This window comes from Tetrahymena thermophila (assembly GCF_000189635.1).
Source record: "Tetrahymena thermophila SB210 genomic scaffold scf_8254815, whole genome shotgun sequence".
Lineage (NCBI taxonomy): Eukaryota > Ciliophora > Oligohymenophorea > Hymenostomatida > Tetrahymenidae > Tetrahymena > Tetrahymena thermophila.
The window spans coordinates 475,849-502,654 of record NW_002476571.1 but is presented as its reverse complement, the minus strand read 5'-3'; the positions used below and the strand labels follow the sequence as shown (position 1 = coordinate 502,654).

The 26,806-nt window shown below is 22.9% G+C and overlaps 6 protein-coding genes across 6 annotated transcripts; 2 read left to right on the top strand and 4 right to left on the bottom strand. All coding sequences in view use genetic code 6, as the record gives it.

Annotated features, from left to right (window-relative positions):
• Window positions 1–307: 307 nt before the first annotated feature.
• On the bottom strand, window positions 308–10,307 carry TTHERM_00202850 (transmembrane protein, putative; the record flags this gene model as incomplete). The annotated part of the gene is made up of 14 exons (XM_001007070.2): window positions 308–1,996; window positions 2,061–2,165; window positions 2,220–2,648; window positions 2,705–3,013; window positions 3,542–3,926; window positions 3,981–4,204; window positions 4,257–4,572; window positions 4,989–5,151; window positions 5,205–5,690; window positions 5,755–6,646; window positions 6,755–7,608; window positions 7,793–8,803; window positions 9,170–9,478; window positions 9,581–10,307. 14 exons carry the CDS (start codon window positions 10,305–10,307, stop codon window positions 308–310), a joined length of 7,899 nt encoding a protein of 2,632 aa, XP_001007070.2.
• Window positions 10,308–12,401: 2,094 nt separating this feature from the next.
• TTHERM_00202840 (type A von willebrand factor domain protein) lies at window positions 12,402–14,867 on the top strand (the record flags this gene model as incomplete). The annotated part of the gene is made up of 1 exon (XM_001007069.3): window positions 12,402–14,867. The coding sequence occupies one exon, from the start codon at window positions 12,402–12,404 to the stop codon at window positions 14,865–14,867; it is 2,466 nt and encodes an 821-aa protein (XP_001007069.1).
• A 757-nt stretch (window positions 14,868–15,624) lies between these two features.
• Window positions 15,625–19,193, bottom strand: TTHERM_00202830 (zinc finger, C3HC4 type (RING finger) protein; the record flags this gene model as incomplete). Its single annotated transcript, XM_001007068.2, has 7 exons — window positions 19,049–19,193; window positions 18,811–18,997; window positions 18,314–18,528; window positions 17,761–18,257; window positions 17,113–17,692; window positions 16,675–16,739; window positions 15,625–16,617 (listed from the first exon to the last, which is right to left on the bottom strand). Exons 1-7 carry the CDS (start codon window positions 19,119–19,121, stop codon window positions 15,625–15,627), a joined length of 2,610 nt encoding a protein of 869 aa, XP_001007068.2. The 5' UTR covers window positions 19,122–19,193.
• A 965-nt stretch (window positions 19,194–20,158) lies between these two features.
• TTHERM_00202820 (transmembrane protein, putative) lies at window positions 20,159–21,008 on the bottom strand (the record flags this gene model as incomplete). The annotated part of the gene is made up of 2 exons (XM_001007067.2): window positions 20,159–20,895; window positions 20,972–21,008. The coding sequence occupies 2 exons, from the start codon at window positions 21,006–21,008 to the stop codon at window positions 20,159–20,161; spliced, it is 774 nt and encodes a 257-aa protein (XP_001007067.2).
• A 1,001-nt stretch (window positions 21,009–22,009) lies between these two features.
• TTHERM_00202810 (eukaryotic aspartyl protease) lies at window positions 22,010–23,251 on the bottom strand (the record flags this gene model as incomplete). Its single annotated transcript, XM_001007066.2, has 2 exons — window positions 22,010–22,788; window positions 22,864–23,251. 2 exons carry the CDS (start codon window positions 23,249–23,251, stop codon window positions 22,010–22,012), a joined length of 1,167 nt encoding a protein of 388 aa, XP_001007066.2.
• Window positions 23,252–24,597: 1,346 nt separating this feature from the next.
• On the top strand, window positions 24,598–26,223 carry TTHERM_00202800 (Serine/Threonine kinase domain protein; the record flags this gene model as incomplete). The annotated part of the gene is made up of 1 exon (XM_001007065.3): window positions 24,598–26,223. The coding sequence occupies one exon, from the start codon at window positions 24,598–24,600 to the stop codon at window positions 26,221–26,223; it is 1,626 nt and encodes a 541-aa protein (XP_001007065.1).
• Between the last annotated feature and the right edge of the window lie 583 nt (window positions 26,224–26,806).

Here is a 26,806-nt window from a genome sequence, read left to right as displayed (position 1 = left end):
TTTTATAAATATTGTGTTTATGGTAAAATTTTATGAAATTTTCATAATTTTTAAACATTTTTAATTAAATTAAATATTTCATAAACGAATTTAAAAAACTAAATATAATTTTTTTTTTGATAAATTTTTAACATGAAAATTAAGATAGATATTTTTTATGAATAATAAGAATAAGAACGAAAGCAGACATGTTTTATATAATCTTTTATAAAATTAGAGTTTTTAATATTAAATTTATTAAAATATTTATACATTTTAAATTTTGTTTTTATTTAATTTTTCTTTTTTTTATTATTTTAATTTTAAATCAGCTTTTTTACTGCTTATCTTCTTTTTGAAGCTCTATGAAAACAGTTTTAGAAAGGATAATACTTGGTTCTTCATTAAGATTGTTTTTATTGTTATTATCTTCAATTATAGTACTATCTTCAGATCGAATGTTTTCTTTTGAATTTTGATTTTATTAAAAGTTGATAACATTATAGCTTGGAGGTATATAGCTTCTACTGCTTTATGTGAAGTTAAATATTAATTATGACTAATTTGGATCAAGATCATGGTAGTATTATGCTATTTCATTTGTATCATCAAGAGACTAAAAGGAGCTATTGTACTTCTTTAAAAATAAAGGTGGATGATTTTTTTGAGAATGATTTACAAGAAAGTCACTCCAAATAAGCTAATCTAAGTGCTCAGAAATGCTATTTCTTTTGATGATTTACTCTGATTGATATAGCTTTAATTCATTATTATTTTATTATTTACTATCTTCCTTTTATGCAAGATTGATTGAAGTTAAGGATGGAATGTTAGCATGATAAAAATTATGTAAATGGTTTAAATCGTAGCTACAAAAGTGAACGAAACGTTGGAGATCATTTTAGTAATCAAAAGAGTAAATTAAATTTTATTTGTAATACTTCTTGCTTTATTAGCGATTTTAAATGAAGTTATTGACCACTTTATGACGCAGTCTTGACCATCTTTTTAACACAAGCATATCATTTGTTTTCTTTTTACCAAGACATCTGCCAAATATTTTATAAATTCTCACTTCCCATCTGATAATAAATGATAAGAGAATTTTAAAAGACAAGTAAACCAAAAAGAATACATTCACTATTACAATAATCGCCTAGCAAATGAATTGCAGAGTAGATGTTTTTTCTTTCTATTACTATTGAGAATATTACTCCTACGAATAAATCAATACAGTTAAACTCACAGTCATCATACAAATAAGAGTACTTAGGAGCTCTAAGTTATTCAGTTGTCTTTAAATAAAGGGTTTTTTAAAATACAAGATAATCAAATAAATAACAAGGACCAAAAACATAAGCATGCAACTCACCTTAGGAATTTAGTGATAAAAATTACAGGATATTGATATTCCAATACGAGTGAATATTCTTAACAATTCCCAGTAAAAGCAATCTTCCTTATATTCTCCATACAAGAAACCGAACATAAACAAAGATTAAAATTTTTGCAAATTCTTTCTGTTTTTAAGTAGGATTATCAATATTGAGAGGATAACGCCTAAAGTCCAAAATACCAAGCTAGGAAAAATCATGTATTTAAAATACTTCTCATGCTAATCATCATAAAAGCGATATTACAAATTAACCTTCATATAGACTTCTCCATCTATTTCTCTTCTGTTAAATACCTCAACAAGCATATTAACTATTTTATTCTAAAAGAGTAGAATTATGTAAAATATGCTCGTCAACGAATAGTAATTTTTGATATTTTCTTCAATGTATTTTAATTTATACAAGCAATAGTAGAAAACTAGCACGATAAATAGAAAAACAAAGGGAGTAACTAAAGCAAATAATATCTTAAAGTAGACCAAAGGCATATCTATTCCTATATCTGCCATGAAGCACTCTCCACTAAATGACACCTACTCTAAAGGACTAGCAACGTAATTGATTCCCTTTAAGAATATTTCTATGAAATTAATACCAAAGTATCTTACAGATTCCAACACCTATTTTAATTAAATAATTTTTAGTCTTAAATAAAAATGATTAACTTTCATATCAAAACTTTACTTAAACGTAACTCATGAGGATTTTTACATAAACTGAAGTGACTTTTTTATTAGCAGAGCATCCCATTATTAGCATCCCTGTCTTCGCTAAGCATTTCAAAAATATCTAAATTTTAAAATAAATTCATATTGATAAAAAAATATTTAATCAAAATTTTACTTTGTTAATACAGTATTTAAGAGTGCTTTTTAAGACTAAAACTATTAATATAAATGTAGTCAGAATAAAAAATAAAATTTTTATTGTGTTCTTAGTCACTGAATTGCATGGTGTGCATGAATGATTTCCTGAATGGGCAAATTTATATTTCCAAACTATTCCTTGAATGTCACAAGCTTCGCATAGAGGACCTATATGTCCCATATGGCAGATTTAGCTAGTTTCTGTGCTTTCTCCTCCATTGCAATTTTCCTTTAGATCACACTTCAAGAAGTTATCAGACATCATGCTAGATCTCCAATAACCTTAATTTAATTCAATAATGAAGCCGTAAGATTATTTAACAGCATTAGAAGTACTAGTTTAACATTAAGTTTATGTAGTCGGCTAAGCAACCAAGGAATATTTGCCTAACTTGCAAACTTCGCACTTTAAATATACAAAAGATAAATTACGAAAAAAATTTTTAATAATTTGTATTTTACCTTATAAACGCTAGTTAGAGGAAGCTTTCTATTAATTTATGATTAATAAACAACATAAACCTCTCCTAAGCCACATGGTCGAAAATTTAAATAAATATATTGTTTAAATAATTCAATGTATGATTCATGCTTTTTCTCACTGATGAAAATATTCTGATATTATACAATAATGTAATCATCTTCTATATTTAAAGGAACTTAATTATTTCCAACTACCTCAAGCTCTAGAAAAAGAATACCATCTTCTAGACGAATATTTGAGCTAATCAGTACTATGTTTGTGCTCACAGTCTAAACAACAGGCTAAATCTTTTAAATTAAATTATGAATATAAAAATTTTTTTAAAATTATTCAAGCAATTAAAAAAAAATGAAAAGTAAATTGTTTAATAAAATAACCAAAATTACATTTTAATGATATATTTTAAAATAAAAAATGTTTCAGCAATACAAAGCTATTAATTAATCAATAAATTTAATCTAATTTTTTATCTTTAAATTGAAGAACGAATTAATTACTTCATTATGTATTTTTAATATTTATTTTCCATTAAACATTAAATAATCAAACTCTTTAATTATATTTGATTTAATCTAAATTTTTGTTTTTTTTGTAAGTAATTATTGATTTAAATCAGTTAAAAATGTAATTATATTTGATTTATCTTAAATTTTTAATAAAGATGTTATTTTTTGCAAAAAAATATTACATTTTATTTATTCATTTTTTTATGCTTGATAATGATATTTATTTTGCTGTATTAATTATATTTTACAAATATATTATCAAACCAATTAATTTGATATATTAAATTGAAATAATTAAAAATGAGTTACTTCTCTTCTTATATTAGATTTGTAACCATAAAATCTATTTCCTTCCTCATCATAAATTTCGAATTAGAATGTTAAAGTGGCACCACTAGTTACATTTTGAACGAATATAATTTTATCATAATCCCTATTCATACGATCGTAGATTGATTTGTTGTTTCCAAAAGTTGCATTTTTTGTATTAATAAGTATTTGCTGTTAGGCATCAATCTTGGTAGAAAAATTCAAGTTTCGCTATTCTTCTAAAAACCTACCGTTTATAATATTTTCATAGACTTTTACTAGCCTTAGAGATTAAGGAAAAGATCCTATATTCTATCCTAGCGAAGTTGCTTTATTGTTAATAAACATTAACTAAGAATCCATCTCAAAAAACCCTCGAGGATAGCTTTTAAGTTTAAATTAAAATATTTTAAAAATTATTTTTTATTTTTTATTTTACAATCCTTAGTAGTATATAGCCCCTCCAATTAAAGCACTATTCCCTTAAAATGTAATATTATTTAACTAAATATTTTCTGATTATACTATAGAGAGAGCACCACCATAATTAGCATTGTTATCTATAAAATCTATCGAAGAAAAAAGTATTCTCTAATTGCAGTTTTAAATCGATATGGATCCTCCATGATCTGATGTGTTATTCTTGTAAATCGAGTTAAGCCCCTATTAATTAGTAAACAAAATATTATATTTAAATTTTTTAGCTATAATTTACTATGAAAATAGAGTCACTTATAAATAATACAGATCCTTAGCAAAGTGAGCATTTATTGTTTTAAAAAATAGAGTTAATAAACTCTACTTTTGTCTATTTCTCAATTGACACTACTGCTCTATTTGATCCTACATTATTGATTATTGTAGCATCAGAAATAAAGGTATTAGAATTTTGGATTAATAAAATAGATATTAAGTAATTATTTCCTTCTATGTTTGAAAGCACTATTGAATGAAGCAGAACTTAATATACAACCATCAAATACATATTTTAGAAGAGTTCATTATTAATTATTTCTAAACCACCTTAATATCTTTATTTGTTAAAATTATAAAATATTAAAATTTTTTTATATCAATTTATAAAGCATAAATTTATTTATTTATCCAGCTATTTATTTAATCAAAAATTATTTTTATTATTTATTTTCCAAACATTAATACAAACATAATTTAAAAAAGTTTTAAATATACTTATTATAAAAATACTTTCGATGAGAGCAGTGGGGGGGGGGTTAAGTTGGATTTTAAAAATGAATAGTTTTTTATTAAATTATTATAATTAAACATTTAAATAAATTTTTTGTTCCATTTTAGTCTCAAAATCCCCTCCTAAAAATTTATAAATTTCAACAAAAATTATTTTTGAAAATCGAATTTTTAATTTTTATTAATTTATTTTAAAAAAAGGATTTTTATTTTTTAATTAATGATTTGTATAACTATTTACAATTATTTATTCGCAAGGAAGCAAAAGATATCTTGTCCTTTTTTCATTTTTTCTATATTTTCTTCATTGGATAAGTGTTATGTAGAAGAATAACTATCAATATCTCCATTAATGTATTCAATTATATTTCCTTCTATTCTTATATTATTGATGGTAACTTCTCCTTTTATTAATATAGCAGTTATTAACTTAATTAAAATATTAAACTTAGAATACCATTTTTAATAAAGAAGAAGTAGTACTAAGGCAGAGTGTTAAACAAAATTTTACAGTCAGAAAATGTGAATTTAAATATTTTCTCTTTGATTCTTATGTATGAATTGTTTGAGAAATCTTGATGAGTGTATGATGAAAGACCAATCAAAGAAGCACGCTTATTATTAACAAAATTTAGTGATGAAATCTACAAATCTTAAATTTATCTGATGTTGAATAACCTATTTTAGAATTTAGTAAACGCTTACTAAAATTTAGTGCTTCTATTTTAAAGCTGCCCAACACTTTCTTTGACGTTGTTAAAAATTTAATTTGATGTGAAATTAAAATTTTGAATTTATATTTTGGTAACATTATAGACATTAAATATTGACAAGTCTTTGAAACCAATTAAGCTCGAAATCTTATTATTTTAAATTTATACATTTTAAATCTTGATCAAACCAATGTTTTCAAAAGAAAACAAGTAATTGACTAACTAAATATCTTTTATTTAAAAATTAATTTTGAGAAAATAAAAATATTAAATTATTTTTAATTAAGTTGTTACCACAATCAAAAATTTTCAGATCTGTAATGATTAATTCATCAATATCTTAAAATTTTATGCTAAAATCTGATATTTTTTTTTGCTTTTAACAAAGGAAGATGTCAGTGAGTTAAATTGTTCTTATTTTATTGATCGTTATATGAGATGGACTTTACGAATTAATTATTTCTATTTTTTCAATTTTGAGCTTTTAGAGTGGCATTAGGTTTTCAAAGAAGAGAGAGTCAAACTCAAAATAAACCTCCTCATCTGTATAAAAATTAGAAGTAGGCAAAAAGATATTCTCTTACTTGATAATAATCGAAGCTTTTTGCTAAGGGCCAAAAGAAGGCAGAGCAATATCTTTCAATGGAACTCTATTCTTGTATATAAGGAGTTTTATAAGCAAAGTAAATTGAGGAGGGTACACTATACTCTAAACAAATTAAATCATTCTGTAAAATTTCTTGAATTACTCAACACTAGATTCAACACCGCTATCTAAATAAATTGAATCTATTTTGCAAGTCACTTACTTATCATTATTAATATTTCCATATGAATTATAATATTTCTATGTTTTCGATTCTATGTGGTCTTTTTTGCTATAATTTTTTTCCACAGGAATTTCATAAATGTATAAGTTCTACTCTGACCTTGCAAGAATGATGAACTAAAATGTATGAAAATTAAAGGAAGCCTCTAAAATATCTGTGATTTCATTAGTAAATAGAATTCTTGAATAGATCTAAACAAATGTGGATTGATAAACATCATAAAAAAACTCTTAAAGTTCTACTTTATAAGTAAAAATAAATAGAATGTGTAGCTTGTTGCTTTGTACTTAAACCAAATTAAAATCTATCAAATCATGAAAGTAGTCATTTTGCTCATATTTGTAACATAGGAGAGGCTTTATTATTAAAAAAAATTGTTAATAACTTAATAACTTTTCTTTCATTAAAATATTTTTATTTTTTAATTTTTTACAAAAAATATTATATATTATTAAATATTTTACTAGAATATCTAAGTTTTTATTGCTTATTTAAAAAATATCTATGGAACGGGTGTAGATCTAAACCAATTTATAAGATTTTGTTGTTAAGTTTTAATTAAGATTAATTATTTCTGTGCTAAATATGTTGCTTAGTATTACTCTATTCTTCAAATACTCGTGTCTGTAGCTCCCAGCAGAAATGCTACAAGGATTTAGGAAGTAATTCTCAATTTTGAAGCTGATTTGAGAAGGGTCAGAGAGATTTTGTATAAAAATATATTTGTCATTGAGATAAACCAAAGTAATTACTAAGAAGTTTTATTCAATATAAGCATTAATTGCCTAATATTGTTTGTATTATTCGTCTTTGTGCTAAAATACTTAATCAGGTAAAGATATTTTTTCATATAAAATACTTGATTTAACATTTAAATTAACTATGTAAACTGAATTAGTTAGGTTGTGATAAAATATTTTCCTTTCATTACTTAATTACTTTTTTAGAGTAAGAGTTTATGCAGTTACGTCTATTACACACAGATGTGAAAAGTAAAATACAATTACTCTGTACAGCTCATCGTAAAAGTATATTTAATCTTTGTGTATTTAGTTAATACACTCCTGAAGTTCTTAGGTTACCTCAACATAGTAACTTTTGAAAAACCTATTAATATCTTTAAATGATTTAATATCAGGTTTTATAGGAGTCTTTCCTTTTCCTTAGCCACCTCCAGATATGTCTTCAAACTCTATAAATTGATTTTTATCATCTTTATCATCATCAGAATACTTTTTTCCAGTTGGCTCATCAGAAAAAATTATAAATTAATTAGGTACTCTAGGTTCCATTAAATTTTCAAACTCCTCTATTTCGTCTATATTAAATATGAATAAATTTTATATAATTTAAATTAAAAAAAAATAATCATTTATTATCAAACAAATAAAATTTTTTAAACAAAAATTTTAATTTTTTAAGAAAAATAATTTTTTTCAAAAGTAAATAATTTGAAATAAAATATTTACTATTTATATATTTATTCCTAATAATTTTTTTACCTATAAAACTAAAATCGTCTGTTTATTTATCTTCTAAATTGTCATATTTTTGAATAATTGGATTTTATTTCAAAAAATGCTTTCCAATTTAATCTACTTATGGATCTTAGACATTGTCTTGCTCTACAATAAAATTAATATGTCTTTTTTAGACTAAGAAGTAAAAAATGCTGAGAAACTAAGCAGTTTAATTTTCTTGGTTTTATTCCAAATCAAAATAATTTAAACTAGAATTAGAGACCAGATGGACTACTATGGTTTTATCAAATTTTTTACTGCTTGAGTAAGAATAAGAGGTGTTTTTATACACATTAAATACTTGTTTATATCCAGATGAAATATATTTAGCACTTTAATTGGAAGATAAAAATTGATGTTCCCAATGTTAGCCTGAGAATATAATTAAATCTTAATGTTGTTAATTAGATATATACATAGCTTCAATTGAATAGTTATTTGTTTATATGATAATCTTAGATTGTCTTGTAATCACATCTATGATTTGAAACTTAGATCTTAAACTATCCATTTTAGAGTAGACATAAATTTGTTTAGTATTTTAGTTGTAGCTTATATTTGGTTAGGAACTTGAATGGAGTTTGCTGAGTAAAATATAAAAACTGTTATTTAAGATGTTAATTACAATTGATTAGCACTCATTTTACAAATAAATATTTTTTTTATATTCAACCCATTTTAGTAAGATTATTGTTGATTAAGGACATTCATAAATTATGTTAAGAGTTTGAACTTATCCCATGTACAGGTCAACTACCTTTATTTTATAAATATTTTACATAGACTCATTTAAAGAAAATACGAACACTATCATGAAATTATCTCTTTCATCTATTTCAGCTGCTACAAATTCAATCTATTATTAGAGGTCAACATCTGGATTATAATTTTAGCTTTTTATGGAAAAAAGATACTTTTTATTTTTATCTATGTCTTAATTAAATTTATTAGCATTAAGCAAATAAGCACATAAAGAATCTATTTCATCTAAACCTGTATAAGTTAAAAAAATAAATTTTTAATTATCTTTAAATTATTTCTAAGCTTATTAAAATGTTTTTTAGTTTAATAATTACTATTGGAAAAAAACAAATGTTAACAAGAATATTTTAAATTTATATTATTAGCTAATGATAAATTTGATGCTAAAATAAATAGCAAATAATTTATACTTCAAAATATTTTTTAACATTTGTTAATTCAAAAAAATTATTTTAGTAAGCTATATAAACTTGGTTTAATTGAATCCTCATTTAAAACAAAGCAACTCAATTCATTGGAATAAAAATTAATTAAGAAGAACTTAGTATTAATTTTTGCCTAAAAAAATATGACTGGATTTTAAAGTAAATAACTTACATTTTCTAGTAAAGACGATTATTTTACGATCATAAAATATAAGTTTATCGTGGAGATTAAAGTTAACAAAATAGTTTAGATTGATATCAAATAATTTTAAAGAATTTGCTTTGGTTAATTAAATAAATCCAATGTTAGAGTCAATAACCATTTTGTAATCTGAATCTGGCTAAATTTCTTATAGGATTTGGTTAGTAGACAGAGAAATTATCAACAAAGATTGTTTTTATAGGTGTTTACAAAAGTAAATATCATACTCAAATTAAAAGAAGATTTTTAGAACAGGACAATCTTTATTAAAAATCTATTCTATTTAATAGTTAAGCAAATATAGCTCGTTATTTTAAATAATTGACGTATTTCTGTTAATTATAATAGCTTTACGATTATAATTTCCATTGTAATAATTACCTTCATTCTTATTAAATTTATACGTGTACATATAATATGTGACATATGGTTATGGTTAGTTAATACGATTTTCTACATTTTAGTATCCAAAAACATAGTATTAATAATCTGCTTATAGATAGCAGTAAAGCTTATTAGCTTTGATATTTGCTTCACAGACATACTACTTTTAATTAACATCGTATTACTCTGGTATGAAATTGATCATTTTCATTTCATCGTTTTTGTAGCTATACTAATAGAATTTAGTGACTCTAAATTGTTATTACTATTTGCATTCAGATTTATCATTATCTAAGTCTTTCAAAAATTTTTCCTAACACATAATATTATCTTAATTTTATTTAGCTTCATACAAATCAATATATCTATTTTACACTAAATCTTATGATACATCTTCCTATGTGTAAAAATAAAAAACCTAGTCTAATTGATGATATCCAATGAATGAGTAAATCTTATCAATATTTTTAACAAATAGTAAATTGAATAGAGTTTTTTCATAAATTTTTATTTCATAGCGATCATATCCATGGTTAAATCGCTTGTTGCTTATTAAAATAAAAAGATTATTATTTTCATCATCGAAATTAGAGGTCCGGCTATCACTATTGAAAGTTGCAGATAGAATCATCGAAACAACATTTGGACATTAATTCATGCACTTAATTTCATCTTCTCCACAGTTTTCGCTTTTTTCTTTCTAGATTATTGAAGCCAAATCCATCTAAGCTATTTAACATTGTAAAAAAAGTTAAAAATATTAAAATCAATCCTAAATAAATTTAATATGGTATCACAATGTAATAAATGTATTATTTACAATCTTATTCATACTATAAAGCTAGTGATTTGCAAATCTCAAGTAAAAAAAAGCATAACAAAGCTAGTTATCTCATTATCCGTAGGAAATTCGGATTTAAATATGAGAGATAGCTAATAAAAATATTCAATTATAAAAAAAGATTTCTTCTCCAAAAAGCAATACTTAAAGTAACAATTAAATTGTGAATATAAATGACAGTCAAATCAAAAATTAATAATTTTTGCAAATAAATTATCTCATTTAGAGTATTGTATTTAATTTAATTGTTTTTGAGAATAGTCATAATTAAAATAGTCTAAGTAATTACTGATACCAAACAAACAAGCTTGCTTACCAAAATGTTAAAGTGTAATTTTGATTTGCAAATGTGTTTTAAAAATATTTAGAAAATTTTTTAAAATTCAATAAAAATATTTTTATTAAATAAAATAAAATTATATTATAATTAATAATATTAATAAAGATAAATTTAAATATTTAAATAAAATTAATTTAATTTATCTACAAATTAAAATAATTCAAAAAATTAAAATTATTTCTAAAATTCTATGTAATTAGTTTTTTTATTTCATAATATGAAGATATTTAAAATAAAAAGAGGAATAGAAATGTCTTTAATCATTACAAATATTTTATACCTTATTTCTTCAATATATTTTATACAATAAAATATTATTATTAAAACTTTTAATAAAAATGATAATTTCTAAATTAATTTTAAATCTTTTAGTATCTATATTATTATCAAATAATTTTATCAGTATTTATAAAATGTGATTATTAATTACTTATTTTAATTAATTTTATAATTTTTTATGATCTTTGTCTATTAATCTTGAATTATATTTGTTATCTGATTTTGGTATTTGTTTAAAAAATAATTCTTTTATTAATTGCTAACAAAGTACTTTAAAATAAAAAAAGAAACTAATTAAATTTATTTAAAAATAATTTAATTTTAAGCTATTATCATTAGAAAATAAATAAATATTATCATTTAACTATATTTATTTTTGTTGTATTGCTTGAATTATTCTATTAATTTTTTATTTTAAGAATGGCTAAGAAGAGAAGGATTTAATCATATTTGTTAAAGATATTTTTTAGTATTATTTGAAAGATTTTATATTTAGTCTACAAAATATTTTAACAACAAATCAAACTCTCTTTATTTCCTTACTCTTAGTTATATTTAATTGTTTAAAATTCCTTCATTTTAAAGTAATTAAGATAAAATATAATTAAAATTAATCTTTTCTAATAAAATAAGCTTTAAAATATTTTTTAACTAAATCTACTTTTAAACTGCCAATAAAGACTTAAAAATAAAATATTTATTTTTATTTACTAAAAATAAAGACTCAAATTTTTTTCTATGCTGATTTCAATTAAAAGATTGAAATGAGTTTCTATTCAAATACGAATGCTTGCAATTTTCTATACAAATTCTAAAAAAATCAAATATTTTCATTCAAAATGTAATAAAGAAAAAGAAAAGCAAATACTTGTATTTTCTTCTTAAATATGAATAAAATGCGTATGTAGAGGCTTCAAGTAGAAAATGTCGGATGAGAAGTACCACTTAAAAATCCAGGATATTATTAACATATATGGCTTAACTGTTATAATTAAATTAATGCTCTTCGCTTCTGCAACATTTTGGTTATGGTACAGTCCATATTCACTTTTAGTAATTGATGGATCTAAAGTCTAAAATTTTTATAATCAAAAAAAATGAATTTAACGAGATGATGCTCACTCTGAGGAACGTCATTTTTCATGGATAAATAGCCTAGATGGATCTATTTTAAATAGTTATAACTATTTTAAGTGTTGGATTGAGATTCAGACATTGCTACACGTTCTCCAAAATTGAGCTTTAAAAGCTAAAGGTTCTCCATTACTTCAAATAATATTTATAATAAACAAAAAATCAATACTGAAAATATTAAAAAATCAATAGAAAAAATAATTGAAAAGACTCTCTTTAAAATTATGGATTAATTTTTTGTTCTTTAAGGTACTTCTGAGTAAGGCAATTCTGAGGTGCTTGAGATGCTGGGGTGCTCTTATGAATGTGATATTATCAACTAAATACTAAGGATGAAGATAACTTAAGAATTTGACAACAAAGAAGAAAAAACATTCAAAGATGTCAAGTACTAAATTCCTATTAAATAAGACACTTGCTTGGAATCTTTTACTATCATCTATAATTAGGATACTATTACGGGCATGGTTGTAGAAAAGGAAGAAGGAAAGTAGATGTTTGAATAAATGACAAGTGAAGGATAAACTGCACTCTATGCCGAGAAATCTGATAATGGAGAACTTATTGAGATAAATGTCGGAAATGTTGCTCCTAATGATAAGATTAAAATAACTGTCTAGTTCTCATCTATTATCAAGCTTGTCTTCAGCCAATATTTCTATTTGCAAATACCTCTAATGGAAAAATAAATGATGGAATCTTTTGAATATCTTAAGCTTAAACTCACTTGCACTGGCTCTCTCTAGAAGGTAGAGTGTATTTCCCATAACGTTTAGGCAAACATAAAAGATGGTAACGAGGCAAACCTCTTGATGACAACAAAGCATCTTAAAGGTTCAAAGTAATTCTTTGAACTCATTTATAGCTTTGAAGGAATGTACGAACCCTCTGTGATTTTAGGAGAAGCTATAAAAGAATCAGATGAAACTACTGCTCAAGAATAAGAAGAAAAAAACAAATCTGAAGAAAGTGAAAAGCAAGAGATTCCTACATCAGATGAAAAAAAAATGAATGAGAAGTAGGAGGATGAGATGGAAATAGAAATAGATGATATGAATCAAAACTTGAGATAGTCCTGCTTCATAAGCTTTACACCTGATTTTGGCTAAGAAAATAAGGCAATTATAGACCAGCACATTCAAGAGTAAATTGAAAAAGGTAAATAGGTTTTAACTGATGAATTTGTTGAACAGATAGAAAAAACTGTGTTAAATGCCGAAAAACACAGCAAGGCATAATTTTTCTTCTTAATCGATAGAAGTGGATCGATGTGCACTATTTTCTAAAAGGCCCGTGATACACTTATTGAATTCCTATAAAGACTACCTGACGATAGTTATTTCAATGTTATTTCTTTTGGATCTGGCTATCAATTCCTCTTTGAGGAAGCAAAAAAGAAAAATAAATAATCAATGAAAAGTGCTTTAGAATAAATTAGCAAATTCTCAGCTGACATGGGAGGAACAGAAATTTATCAGCCTTTAGAGAAAATCTTTTAATGTAAAAACGTGAACGATCTGTATTAAATGCAAATATTTTTATTAACTGATGGATAAGTTTCTTAACCAGACATGGTTGTTCAATTAATCAGAAATAATTCGCATAAAGCTAGAGTTCATTGCATAGGTTTAGGCAGCGGAGTAGACAAATAATTACTAAGGAGATGCTCTGAGTCAGGCAGAGGAGCTAATAGATAAGTTGATAATGCCTCTGAATTGAAAGAAGTTGTTATCAATGTGCTAGAAAATTCTTTTACTCCTAGCTATACTAAATTCCAAGTTGAATATGATAAATCTATTGTTGAGTCTATATATCCTCAATAAGACGAATTTCCTTCTGTCTTGAAAAATGAGCAATTTTTCATGCATATTTTCTTGAAAAAAGGAATTAATTTAAATGAGCTTTAAACCAAACAGAAAAAAGTAAAGATAAGCTACTATAACTGCACAAATATGAAATTTGAAAAGACAGAAATTGAACTGAATGGATAAGATTAGTTTTTGCAAGATTAAAATTTAAAAAAGACAATATTTTTGATAGGAAAGCAACTCTACCTCAATCGTTAATGCTCTAACTTGAAGCAAAGCTAAGAACAAAAAAAGAAAATAATTGAAGAAAGCGTTAAATACTAACTCGTAACTCCATTAACATCTTATATTTCCTCTTTGCAAGGATTAACAGATACAAGAGTTGTAGAATATGAAGAGTATAAAGTAGATTATACAAAAAGTACTTACCGCTCAACAGGATCAGCAGGTGGCAGACATAGAAAGAATAGGAAGAAATAAGGATCTGCAAGAAAATCTGCTCCTGCAACAGGTGGTGTTATGAAACCTATTAGCAAAAATAGACAAAAAAAGAAAAAATTAAATAATCTAAAAAGTATCTTGTTAAGTAAATATACCGATAACAAGCTTTGGAAATACGATTAGTAAATTATCCTGTAATTTATTGATTCCATGAGTAAATTATAAGAATTAATAGGATACTTTTTTTCAGCAGGATTAAGTAAAGACTTGCTTTGCTCAATAATTTTTTCTTTATACCTAGAAAATTAAAAAGGGTATCGCTAAAAAGAAGCTCATAAAGTACTATCTCAAGTCAAGCCTTTGATAGAACAAAGCATTAAGAAGTCATTTTTATCCTAAGAAAATGCCTTCAAAGCAGTTAAAAAATACATTAAATTATGAAATTTCAAACAATTTTTATTGTATATATATATTGTATCCAATTTATTATTTCTTGTTTAAATTTCTTTAAATAAAATTAATTTTTATATCATTAAAAACATTTATAATAATTAAATAAAAATAATCTTATAAAATATTTAATTTATTATTGTTTATGTATAAAAATAGCATCAATCAATCTAAAAGCAAAAAGATAAGAAATAAATAAACTATTTAGAAATTAATAACAATATTGAATTTATAATTTATATTTCAATACTCAAAGTGTTATAAAATAATCAATCATTTATGAAACAAACTTGCAAAATTTTAATTATGAATGATTAATACTAATTGTTATAAATTTTTTAATGCTTAATTTTACAAAATCCTTTCTCTTTATTTACTGTAAAAAAAATTTTTTTACTCTCAAAATTTGAAAAAAGGTTTCTGTATTTTGATTAATTTTTGTAAAATATAAGAAATCTAATAAAAAGAAAATAATAAAGATTTAGATATAAAAAAAATTCATTTAGTAATATAAAATTTATTTGAAATATCACAAATCATGATATCATGATCTGTGATATTTCAAATGCAGGAACAGCTATATAATATAGCTTATTGTTTAAATTATATTTTTTATTGTTTTTAAACAAAAATTAAATGATTTCAAATGATAAAATATTAATAATTAATTTAACAATTTAAAATATAAAAGAGGAACACATGATACAATATTTTTTAAAGTAATTTGCCATAATATGATTGATTAATTTCACTGTTTGCTAAATGAATTCTGTCTTTATAAGAAATCTGTTTAATTATCAAAGTTACAGTCTTTTAGTATGCTTTTTTCTGAAGTCTTTTTTTAATGGTTAATGTAATTTTGATTGCTGATTATTGCGTTTTGTCTACTAGTAAAATTTAAATTTTCTGAGAAGATATTTATGTTTTTACTTTTGTTGTCTTTCTATTTAAATACATTGTTTAATTCGCTACTATGTTATTATTTTAGGATATTTTATTCCTATGACTTTTAATTATAATTTTAAACTATTTAATGCTATGATTAAGAATTTAAAAATGCATCTGTTGCTTATGTTGTGGCCATTTCTTGATTGACTTTTTAATAATTTATTAATTAAGGAGATTATCTCAAAATTAAATTGGGTTATAAGTCTTTATCTATTAAGAATTAAGGGACAAAAAGTTCTTATTAAATTTAGAGTTAATCGCTTATGAAACGAGCATGGCTATCTGATTGCTAAGTAATAGATCTTAATTATCTGTTTTAAATATTATCACTGGCTACATTCTAAATGATATCATTGTATTTCTTTATGTTGCTATTCTTTTATCTTTCTCTATCAGAATTCAAAGGAGATATTACATTAAGCGAGCTCTACATACTTTGTTATTACTATTGGGATAGAGATTACTCTTTATTTGATTATATAGAGCTCGAATTTTAAATTCCTAAATTTCTATTGCCTGACTAATTTTATACTTGCTACTCTGAAATTATTTAGTTCCCAAAATCGTCAAAATCACAAAAAGAGTATTATTAAATTTATTATTCAATCTCTCCTTAAGTGTAAACAGTATTCTTAAAGCTATTTTTATTTTACAATCTTTGTTTTTTTATCATAGAATTCTAGTTGCTGTCTAAATATTTAGTTATTGTTTATATCTAAAAGTATTTATGGGGTTAATCTTTTTTAGAATTTTCTTCAACAACTTCAATATATTTGTAGATTTCAGTTACTTTCTAATTAGGTTTAAATATTTTTATATTTTTTTGGTTAATAATTTAATTAAGGTTTACTTTTCTGCATAATAAGCAGTCACCTTGTTTCTTAAACACATCTAATGCACATTGATAACAAAGTCCTAAATATATTAATTAAACAATTTCAAATTAAAATTTAACTCATATATTTTTAAAAAAAATAAAAATGTTATTTTTAATTGCATTTAGATTTTAATTTAATTTATGCTAATAAAATTAATTTCTTTATATTATATATTATATATGCCGCGACTCCTTTATCTATCCTCATACAATTAAAAATTTAATTAATTACAATTAAAAATTCTAAATTATTAAAAAATAGAAGAAAAAAATTATCGTTTATAAAAAATAAAGATAAAATAAGGTAATTATTTTTATTGGTATTAATGGGAAATTATTAGACAGACATATCTTTGGAGGAAAATGAAATATTTATTTTAATTTTATGAAACAGAATGTATGTATTGTTACCTCCATGACCACAGGGAGCAAATATAGAATTGCATTCAGAGTCAAAGCAAACTAGGCAAATAATTTATTGGCTTGTCGAACTTTTTATATCAATTTATGAATTGGTGTTGGTGTTGGCGTTTGTATTATCTTTTGTGTTAGAATTTGAATTAGAATTAGAAATGAGGTTAGTGTTAGCATTGATTATATTATTAGCTTTTGAGTTTTCACAATTTTAATTCAAGGATTCTAATTTAGGGTCATAAAAAGTTGGGCTGACAGGAAAATCATTATTTTATGAAAGAAATTTTATGATCTTGTTATTTTCTTTGTTAAATTATTACTCGATATCTCTAATTATTTAAGCAGATCTTATTTGATCATTCAAACTATCTAACTCGTTAATCTGTTAGCTCTGAACATTCACAAGATTACTTATGTAGGGCAGAGATTTATTCTATATTTCATAATTTTCCTAAGTAATTTGGCATTCTAAGTTTAAAGATGACTTAGATTCGTTTCTTTTTTTAAAAATTTTATTGTTAAAGCAATCTTTGTCTTTCTAGAACAATTTCTTCAGTTATTATCTATGAGTGTAATCCTTAATAGTATTTTATCAACAAAAAAAAATTAATAAAGAATACGAAATGTTATTATTTTAAAGTTTACTATCTCTAGATTCACATTGGTTTTATCATAGTTTCTTGAAGTTTTAATCTCATTATCTGCTTTAGCAGAATTTAAAGGCATATCATCAATTGTACAGACTTAATAAGAATTATTTTAGAAGAGTTTACTGATTAATAATTTTTTATATTAATCTCTAGATAGTCTTTTATCAGTTGTTGAGTTGCTAAAATGTGGTAAATCTTGGTAATTTTTTCTATTAATTTGGTCTTCACTATCGATTGGCTAATGTGTAATGACTCTTTCATTCTATACTTAATTCTAATTATTTTCTTTTTGGTTTTAGCTAATTTGAGATTTGTTTTCCTGCTCTATATCAACTTAATCTTAAAACTTTTACTCTAAGTTTTAATTTATAGGAACTATTTTCTGGTTTTTACTTTTCAGGTTGAGAAATTTAAAATAAGTTGAAGAACATTTCATTACAAATTAAGGAAAATTGAGGTTTCCTTATACCTATACTTCTCTAAGTTTTGTTTCTATTTAAATAATCAGTGTAAATAAATATAAAAATTATCTAAATTTATTTGCTTACTCTATTTATAAGATTGCCTTTAGTGAGAATAGAATTAGTAGTTGTGAATAAAATTTATATTAATGTTATTGATAATCTAATTTATGTGAGGAAGCTAATTCTATATATTAAATGTGCTATATTAAAAGTTTGCATTGGTGTTATTTCTTTACTATCTTCTGCTATCCAATTAAACTTATTCCTCTTCATCAAAAAATATATTTTTGATAAATTATCTAATATGTATTAATATAAAATTAATATCTTAATCATAAATATAATTAAAACAAGTTTTTTATTAAACGTGAAAAGTATTTATTTTTTAGTATATTAAGAAAAATAAGATGTCAAATTATAAATAAATTTCTTTTGAATTTAATTATAAAAGCATAAATTTAACTATTAAATTTTATTATTGAAAATTTTGGATTAAATTAATAAATATTGCTTAAAAATATTTTTATTGATTAAAGTAGTTAGTTGTTCTAAAATAGAGTTTTTTATAAATAGTAAATTACTTTAAGTCGTTCTTCAAATAAAAAAACACGAAGATCTCAAACCCAAGGAATGAGCAAGAAACATATAAAGAATTAAAAATCCATGTCAAGGTGTGGTTGTCTAAAAACTATGAAATACCTATAACAGTGCAACAAGACGTGCAACATAAGCTTAAGAGGAGAGTAAAAACCCAAAATATTCCTTTTGCTAATAATTTAAGTAAGTTCAATATTTTTAAACAAATTAAACCGAATTTACTTTCAAAATTGTTTTTGGTCTTTAATTATCGAGATCCAGTATAAGTGTTACTCCATATTTTAGAGCAAAGCATCAGAAAAAATATAAATGAAATTCCAACGACTACAAAGAAGAAAACCCAAAAACATGCAAACACAGAACTCCATTACCAATTAACTATACTATCTAAATTTAGAGAAATGAATAAGCTCTGAAAGACCAACCAAAGCTTAAAAACATAACTTGCCTTTTATATTTATTATTAAATGTATTAATTATTTAGTATTAATTTTTTAATTTACAAATGAGAAGTATTGACTATTGACTTGTATTTCGTCTGATTTGTAATAGAATTAATATATTATTCTTAATAAGTAATACCCACAAAAAATAGATGTGTAAGGAGTTAGTATAAATTAATCTTTATGAAATATGTAAATCATCACCACAACTTTAAAAAATATTTAAAATATCTCTTCAACAATACTCTAGATGAACTATTTCATCATATACCTTTTATAAAATTAAATATTTAATAATTAAATTTTATTCTGGGATATTTTTATAAATTTCATATTTTATAAGTAAATTTAATGTCATTTGTTGGTCTCATAAAAAATTATCAGAATAAATTTATTTAAATTAATTACCAGGTCAAAGATTTATTAAAAATAAAATGGTATTTGTTGATAAAATAAATTATGTATTTATAAATTCTAATAATGAAATTGATGTCAAGTGAAAAATAAATTAACATTTTAATACTAAGATTTTTTAAAATAATATAAATAATTAATAACTAATTCATTTATTTGATTGTTTTGCATTTTTTTTGATTAATTTGATAATAAAATATTATTGTATTGTACAAAACAATATATTGTTTTTTTAAGAAAAACTAGATAACTAAGTCAATAAATAAATAATCAACTAATTAATTTAGATGTTTTTAGTTAAAGTTAATTTAAAATATTAGAAGAGTTGAAATGAAATTTAATTAATTATCAATAACCAAGTTTTTGTTGGGAGCAAGAAAGTAAAAAGGAATTTTAATAATTAAAATGTTCAGTTTTCGCTTTAAGGAAATTTTATATGAAAGTTATTAATTTGGATGTAATTAATTTTTTTTTTTCATGCATTTATGAATGAATGTTTGATAAAGAAACAATATATTGAAAAACTTTACTTGATTGGTTCTTATATTGTTAGATTTTGATTGGCCTTGTAAATAATGCTTACAACATCTATTAAAATGAGAAAAGAAACAGAAAAGGATAAAGAAATATCAAAGCAGTAGGCAATCTAAACAAAAATAAGAAAAAGTAATATTGTCATGTTATTTATCAAGATGTTTTGAATTATCTTAGAGACAAATTCTTCTTAAACTTCTAGTTCTAATTGCCACTTTTCATATTCTTCTTAAATATCATTCTGGATTTAATTTTGAGCATTAGTATCTCTTCTTGAAAGTCTTTTTCTTTGTTATTATGGTTCATTTTCATTTTCATTTTCTTACTTGTCACAGTCTATGTTTTATTCTTGCATTTTATTCTCTGCTTAATTCATTTAATCCTTATCATTATCTTCTATTTTGTTTTCTTAACCTTGTTAAAGATCTATTTCTTTTAAATTTTAAAAACTACTACTTTTTAAAGACTTAATTTCATTGTGATTATGTTTCATTTATTTCCTTTCTTCTTCGTCATTGGCTTAAATTTATAGATTTAAAAATTCTGGGAATGATTCTAGTTTTTAGTTTTCAACCATCTTTTAAGGTTCGCTATTTTATTGCTCTATAATACTGTTCATTTTTATTTCTGATGAATTTCTCCTACGATTTTCTTGCTACAAAGCGTGGACAGGGCTATCTTGAATATATTTTATAAAAAATGAGACTTTTTAAGTCAAAAGTGGTTGATATCTTTGAATTTTGATGGATTTTACTTTTTGTATTTTCTGTGCCATTAACTATAAAACTCATCTTTTTTTGCTTTTTTTCTGATAAATTAGTTGCTTCTATTTACCAATTAATTAATTATTTAATAATTCTACTAGTAAATTAATTTGTTTTATAATCAGTAAAGATTATTTTTCTAGCAACTATCAACTCTTTAAATTGAATAAAGCTGATAACTCATAAACACATCTTAAAAAACATTACAAACTCTATTTTTTAATTATGCTGTTAACAAGGGAAGTTAAAATAGACATTAATTTTTATTTCCTTAATTAGTCACTAAAAAGTTTAATCAATAGAATACTAATAAGAAATATTCAAACATTATTATTTCATATTAACCTATTTATTAATTTATTTATTTTAATTAATATAAAATAGCTTATAAAATATTTGTCTTCATCTAATTTAAAAAGTTATTTTATGAGCAAGCAATAATAAAAATGAAAACTAAAAATGATATAGATTATGAAAAATTTAAATTCTCAAAATATAATTTATTAAAAAATAAGTAAATTCTTAATTAAATGTAATTATAAATTATTAAAAAATTTAAATTAATAAATAAATATGGTGACAGTAAGTTTTAATAAAAAATAGTAATATAATCAAATAAAATTATAAAGATATGATAAATTATTGAATAAATTCAGTAAAAGTTTAGATAATCTAATTTTTAAAATTAATATTACATTTTTTGCATAAAAAAAGCATTTTACTACTTTATTATTTTTAAGATCTATTTATTTTGATATATAATATAGTTTTTGCTAAACGATAAAGTATTTTAAAGTAATTAATCGAAAAAAATCAATTTTTTAAAGATTAATTTGGAACCTCTTTGATTTTTATAAATTGAGAATTACGAAGTTAAAGGGAATAAGGTAATAGATATAAATGCAATTTTATATTAAATAAATATCTATAAATAATATATATATATTTTGATTATTGATTAAGTTGTTGATATTATTCCAATAAATATCTAAAATTTTAATTTATAATGTTAAAATAAATATTATTAATCAATTAATAGATGAGTTAACTGTAAATGATTTTTCTTGTTTTAATTACTATTGAAAACTCTATTATTGTAGCGCATTGTTAAGCTTTGACTTTTAATAGCACCTATAAATAAAATATCCAAAAATAGCAATAATTAAACAGCAAGCAATAGGAATTATTATTTTAGCCCATAGTGGGAAAGGATTATCTGAAGAAGGAGTATGAGTTTAAAAGGGTATCTGATTAGGTTAAGTGATAGATTAAGCTAATTATACTTATAATTTAGGAGAATATTAAAATGTTGAAACATATTTCATCATAAAAACATCTCCTAATAGTATTTCGTCGTCGTCTATTTCAATAATTATAAATCCACACTAATTCTATTCTGAATCGTAAAGTGAATAATATTCAGCTTCCAAAGTATAAATTACCATATTATTATAAATATCCTCAAATTTAAAAGAAAATGCAGGAAATCTTTTACTGCATTCACCAACAAATGCACTAATTTTAGAATCGTAGTTTATAGAATACTAATCACTCATTATCTTTTTTACAGCATCAAGCATATTTTTAGGTAAAGCTATATAGGAAGTACCTGAATCAATTAAAACTTTAATATCAGATGAGCTAATAACTGTATCACCATAAGAAACCTCAGATGCTGTAATACTCCAATGTTCTTTTGAAGTTACAGGAAATATGTTTATAGTTGAATTTTATTTAATGTATTATTAATCTAAAACACCTAGAATCAACCTCGAATTTATAGTTTATTTACTAATTCCAGCATTGTCTAAATACAATGAAAATTAATTTTATGAAATAATATTATTGCTGTATAGAATATTCACCCAGTTCTAATATTTACCTTATTAATTGTAAGGGTCTACTATGCCTAATCCTAAAATTCCATCTTCTTTACCAGCTGCTACATTCTAGCCCTAAGTTACATAGAGGAAGTATTAATTATTAATTAATGTTCCATCTTCAAAATAAACAGGTACTTATCCTACTGTTCCTTAAATTTTTGTTCCATCAGCAAATGTAATATCATTATTTTTAGTAGACAGTGTACATCCATCACTATCTATACAATCATATCTATTAGGATAAAAATCACCACATCCTTAGCAAGATTTACTTACAAACCACAACACATATGAGCCTGTATCAAGTTAAACATTCAATTAGGTTTTTGACTAGCCAACATTTATACTAAGCATATAGACACTATTAGAGAAATTAGTTATACCCATTTTTTTCTAAAGGAATCTGGAAAAATCTTATTTTATTTATACTTTCCTTAAAGGGAAAGATAACTAAGCAAAACATGTTGCTAAAAGCAAAGAAATTATAGTAATAGTAAATTTTAGCTTTATCATCTTTATAATATAGAATATATTTTATTTTAATTATTTATATTTGCCAATTAGCCCTAAATATTCCTGCTCTAAAAGAGAAAAAATAAAAACTTATAACAACAAAATAAAAAGTATAATTTTATATATATGTAAAACTGTAAACATATTCAAAAATAAATTATGCTAAAGATTATTGATTTAGTATGTTTAAAAGAAATGTTACACTATATTAAAAGACGGTATTGCATTTTTTTTTATTTTGAAATTTTCTATTCTCCGAAATAATTAAATTCGGTTCAGGTTATATATATACAAACATACATTTTTTTAAATGAATAAAAGTAATTTTTTATTCATTCTCATACTTATGAGAAATCTTTTTATAATTATTATTATTTTCGAAAAAATTTAAAATTTAAGTAAATAAATAGTATTTGCATTTTTTATTATTTTATCTCATATAAAAGTAAGTCATTACGCTCTCTATATCTATCTATCTAATCTTTTATTTTCTTGTTACAATTAAGTTATCTCTATTTTATTAAATGAAAACTCTATGCTCACTGATACCTCTAAAATGTTTTGATTTACATTAAAAATCTACTTTTAAGTCTAATAGAATTTATAATTTTCACACACATTTTAATTGCTTCAGTTGTTTAAATTTGTTGGTTATTATGTAAAAACTAAATTTAATATAATATCTTGAATTATTGTACAACTTTTAAAAATGATTTTTTCTTTAATATGTAATGTAATATTTACTTTAAAATAATCTATTTTAACATTATATTTTACTTACTTATTTTAACTAATTTTTTTAATAATTTTTTAAAATAAATATTAAATTCTTGATTATAAAAATATTTAAAATTTAAGATAAAATAAATTATAAATAAATAATAAATAAATAAATAAAAGTTTATTTTAATAGTTTATACTATTAAACATAAAGTAGAATAAAGATCAAAAAGCTAGTTTTACATATGATTTGATTCACTAAATATCAAATATAAATACACTAAAAACTGGTCTGGTAATTCATGAATTTACATAAATTATTCAACAAAATTTATGTTTATTTGATTATTATAAAAAAGCTAAGTTTCTAGCTATTGTTATGACAAAATACAATACGAAACAAAAATTAGAGTACCAATTAGCATTATTGATTGATTAACAAATAAATAAATATAGATTAGGTGTTTATTACAAATAATTTAGCTAGCTTAAAAGTTAAAATGTAGGAAATCAATACATCTAAAAGGAAATTAATTGCTGAAGGGTATTCAGGCAAGATTTATCTGACGCATATTAACTCAGATAATGGGAAAAAGATGAAAGCGATTATAAAAAAGTTCAATTTAAAATGTCAAAAACATTATCAAATAGAAAAGGATATTTTTCAAGAAATAAATCCCCATATTTTATTCCCTTAAGTCTACTTTACAGATGATTAACAGTATGAAATTTGCATGGAATATTGTAAGGGAGGAACATTATTTGATTTATTAATTAAATGTGGACGATTTGAAGAAGAACTAGCCTTTAGATATTTCAAGTAGATCTTGGAAGCCCTCAGACATTTAAAAAAACACAGCATTTGCCATAGAGACATTAAATTGGAAAATATTCTTATTTTGAGAGATGACAGAAGATATCTTAAAATTGTCGATCTTAGCTTCTGTGCAAAGATACTAAAAGCTGAAACTAAATAAGATAGAAGATGCTTTCATGATAATGTGGGTACTGAAGGCTACTAATGTCCAGAAATGCTCTTAGATCAGCCTTATAGTGGATATGAAGCTGATATGTTTAGTTTAGGAGTACTCCTTTTTGAAATGATTCATGGGAAACCTCCTTTCTTTTGTGCCTCTAAGAAGTCATGTGAATTTTATACTCTTTTTTGTGATAATCGAAAATAATATTGGGAATTATTTGAGAGCTTGGCACCGAATAAGTCGCCAGAACTAATTTAGCTTCTTGAATAACTACTTGAGTTTAATCCTGATAAAAGAATAGCAATGGGGAAGGTTTTTAAATAGTAGTGGTTCATAAATATGTCAAAAAAATAGAAAAATGATGACAAATATAAATTGGATGAAACACAAATCGATTTTGGGAAATATAAATAACTTAGTTCAGTGTACAACAAATCAAATTTTTTGACATTTTTAAGCAGAGTATTCTAGAATAATACTTTGAATGACAGCTTATTAAAAATAAAAGCATAGTAGAAACAAGAAAGTAATTAAAAGAGCAACAATAAAATAGAAGGGAATAATAATCATATAGATTAAGTATTTAATAATTAAAATTAGTAGAATAATCTATATAGAGAAAACAGATACGAAACAACTTAAATAAATCATGATTTGTAATATTAAGGTTTAAATCAAACTTTTAACACATTATAAAACAAACATTTTTTAAGACACTAAGGTTAAAATAATTTTATGGCATAAAACCCAACAAACAACCAAGAAAGCTTAAAAACTAATTCACTGTCTCCTGATAAATTCCATAACGTCAAATAGAACCTGATTGGCAACATCTTAAAGACTAAAGTTTTATACTATGAGGAAGAATAGAAAAGTGATTCTGATGATTAGGATAATAATAAATATTAATAAGAAAGACTGAACACTGATTAGGGTGAGTAAAGAGCTCAAAATATATTTTAGCTAATCAGACAAAATTGCAAGGATGATATATTTTTGAGAATGAGCTATATTTAAATATTCTCTAAACCTGTTGATATTCAGTAAATAAAAAAAAAATATACTAAGACGCCTTCCATCCCTTCCTATCTTGGCAGAATTCTAATGAATAATAACTTTGCAGAAATAGCAGGTTTCAAATTGTGAAAAATAACCATTTAATATATTTTTTTAACAATAAATATTTTTAAAAATAAAAAAAAATTATAATTCATTTCAAATTAGCTTTAAGGGAGCTATTATTCAAACCCATATCTATCTCTTAATTCACTTAATCTTTCTAATAAATATATTTATTTTTTAACAATATTTTAAAATTATTTTTATGTTTATATTCAGAATTTTATATTCAATTTGTTTATAATAATATCACTATTATTTTAAAAGATAAAATTAAACATAATGTAGGAATGAATGAATTAACTATTTATTTTTGGACATTTTTTTAATTCGGAAAAGCATAATAGAAATTTATTTAATTATTTTAAAAATCAAATAAATTATTTAGAATTAAAATGACTTTTTAATTTTGGATAGGCTAACTACACTAATGAATATTTAATTAAAAGAAATTTAGACAAATGTTTAGTTAAATATTTTTTTTTTTTTTAGTTATTTCATGATAACTTAAAAATATAATCATAGTATCTAAAATTAAATAAGATAATTGAATCACTTATTAAAGATTCTTATTAATAATCAATAATAATAATTACCAGTGTATTTACAC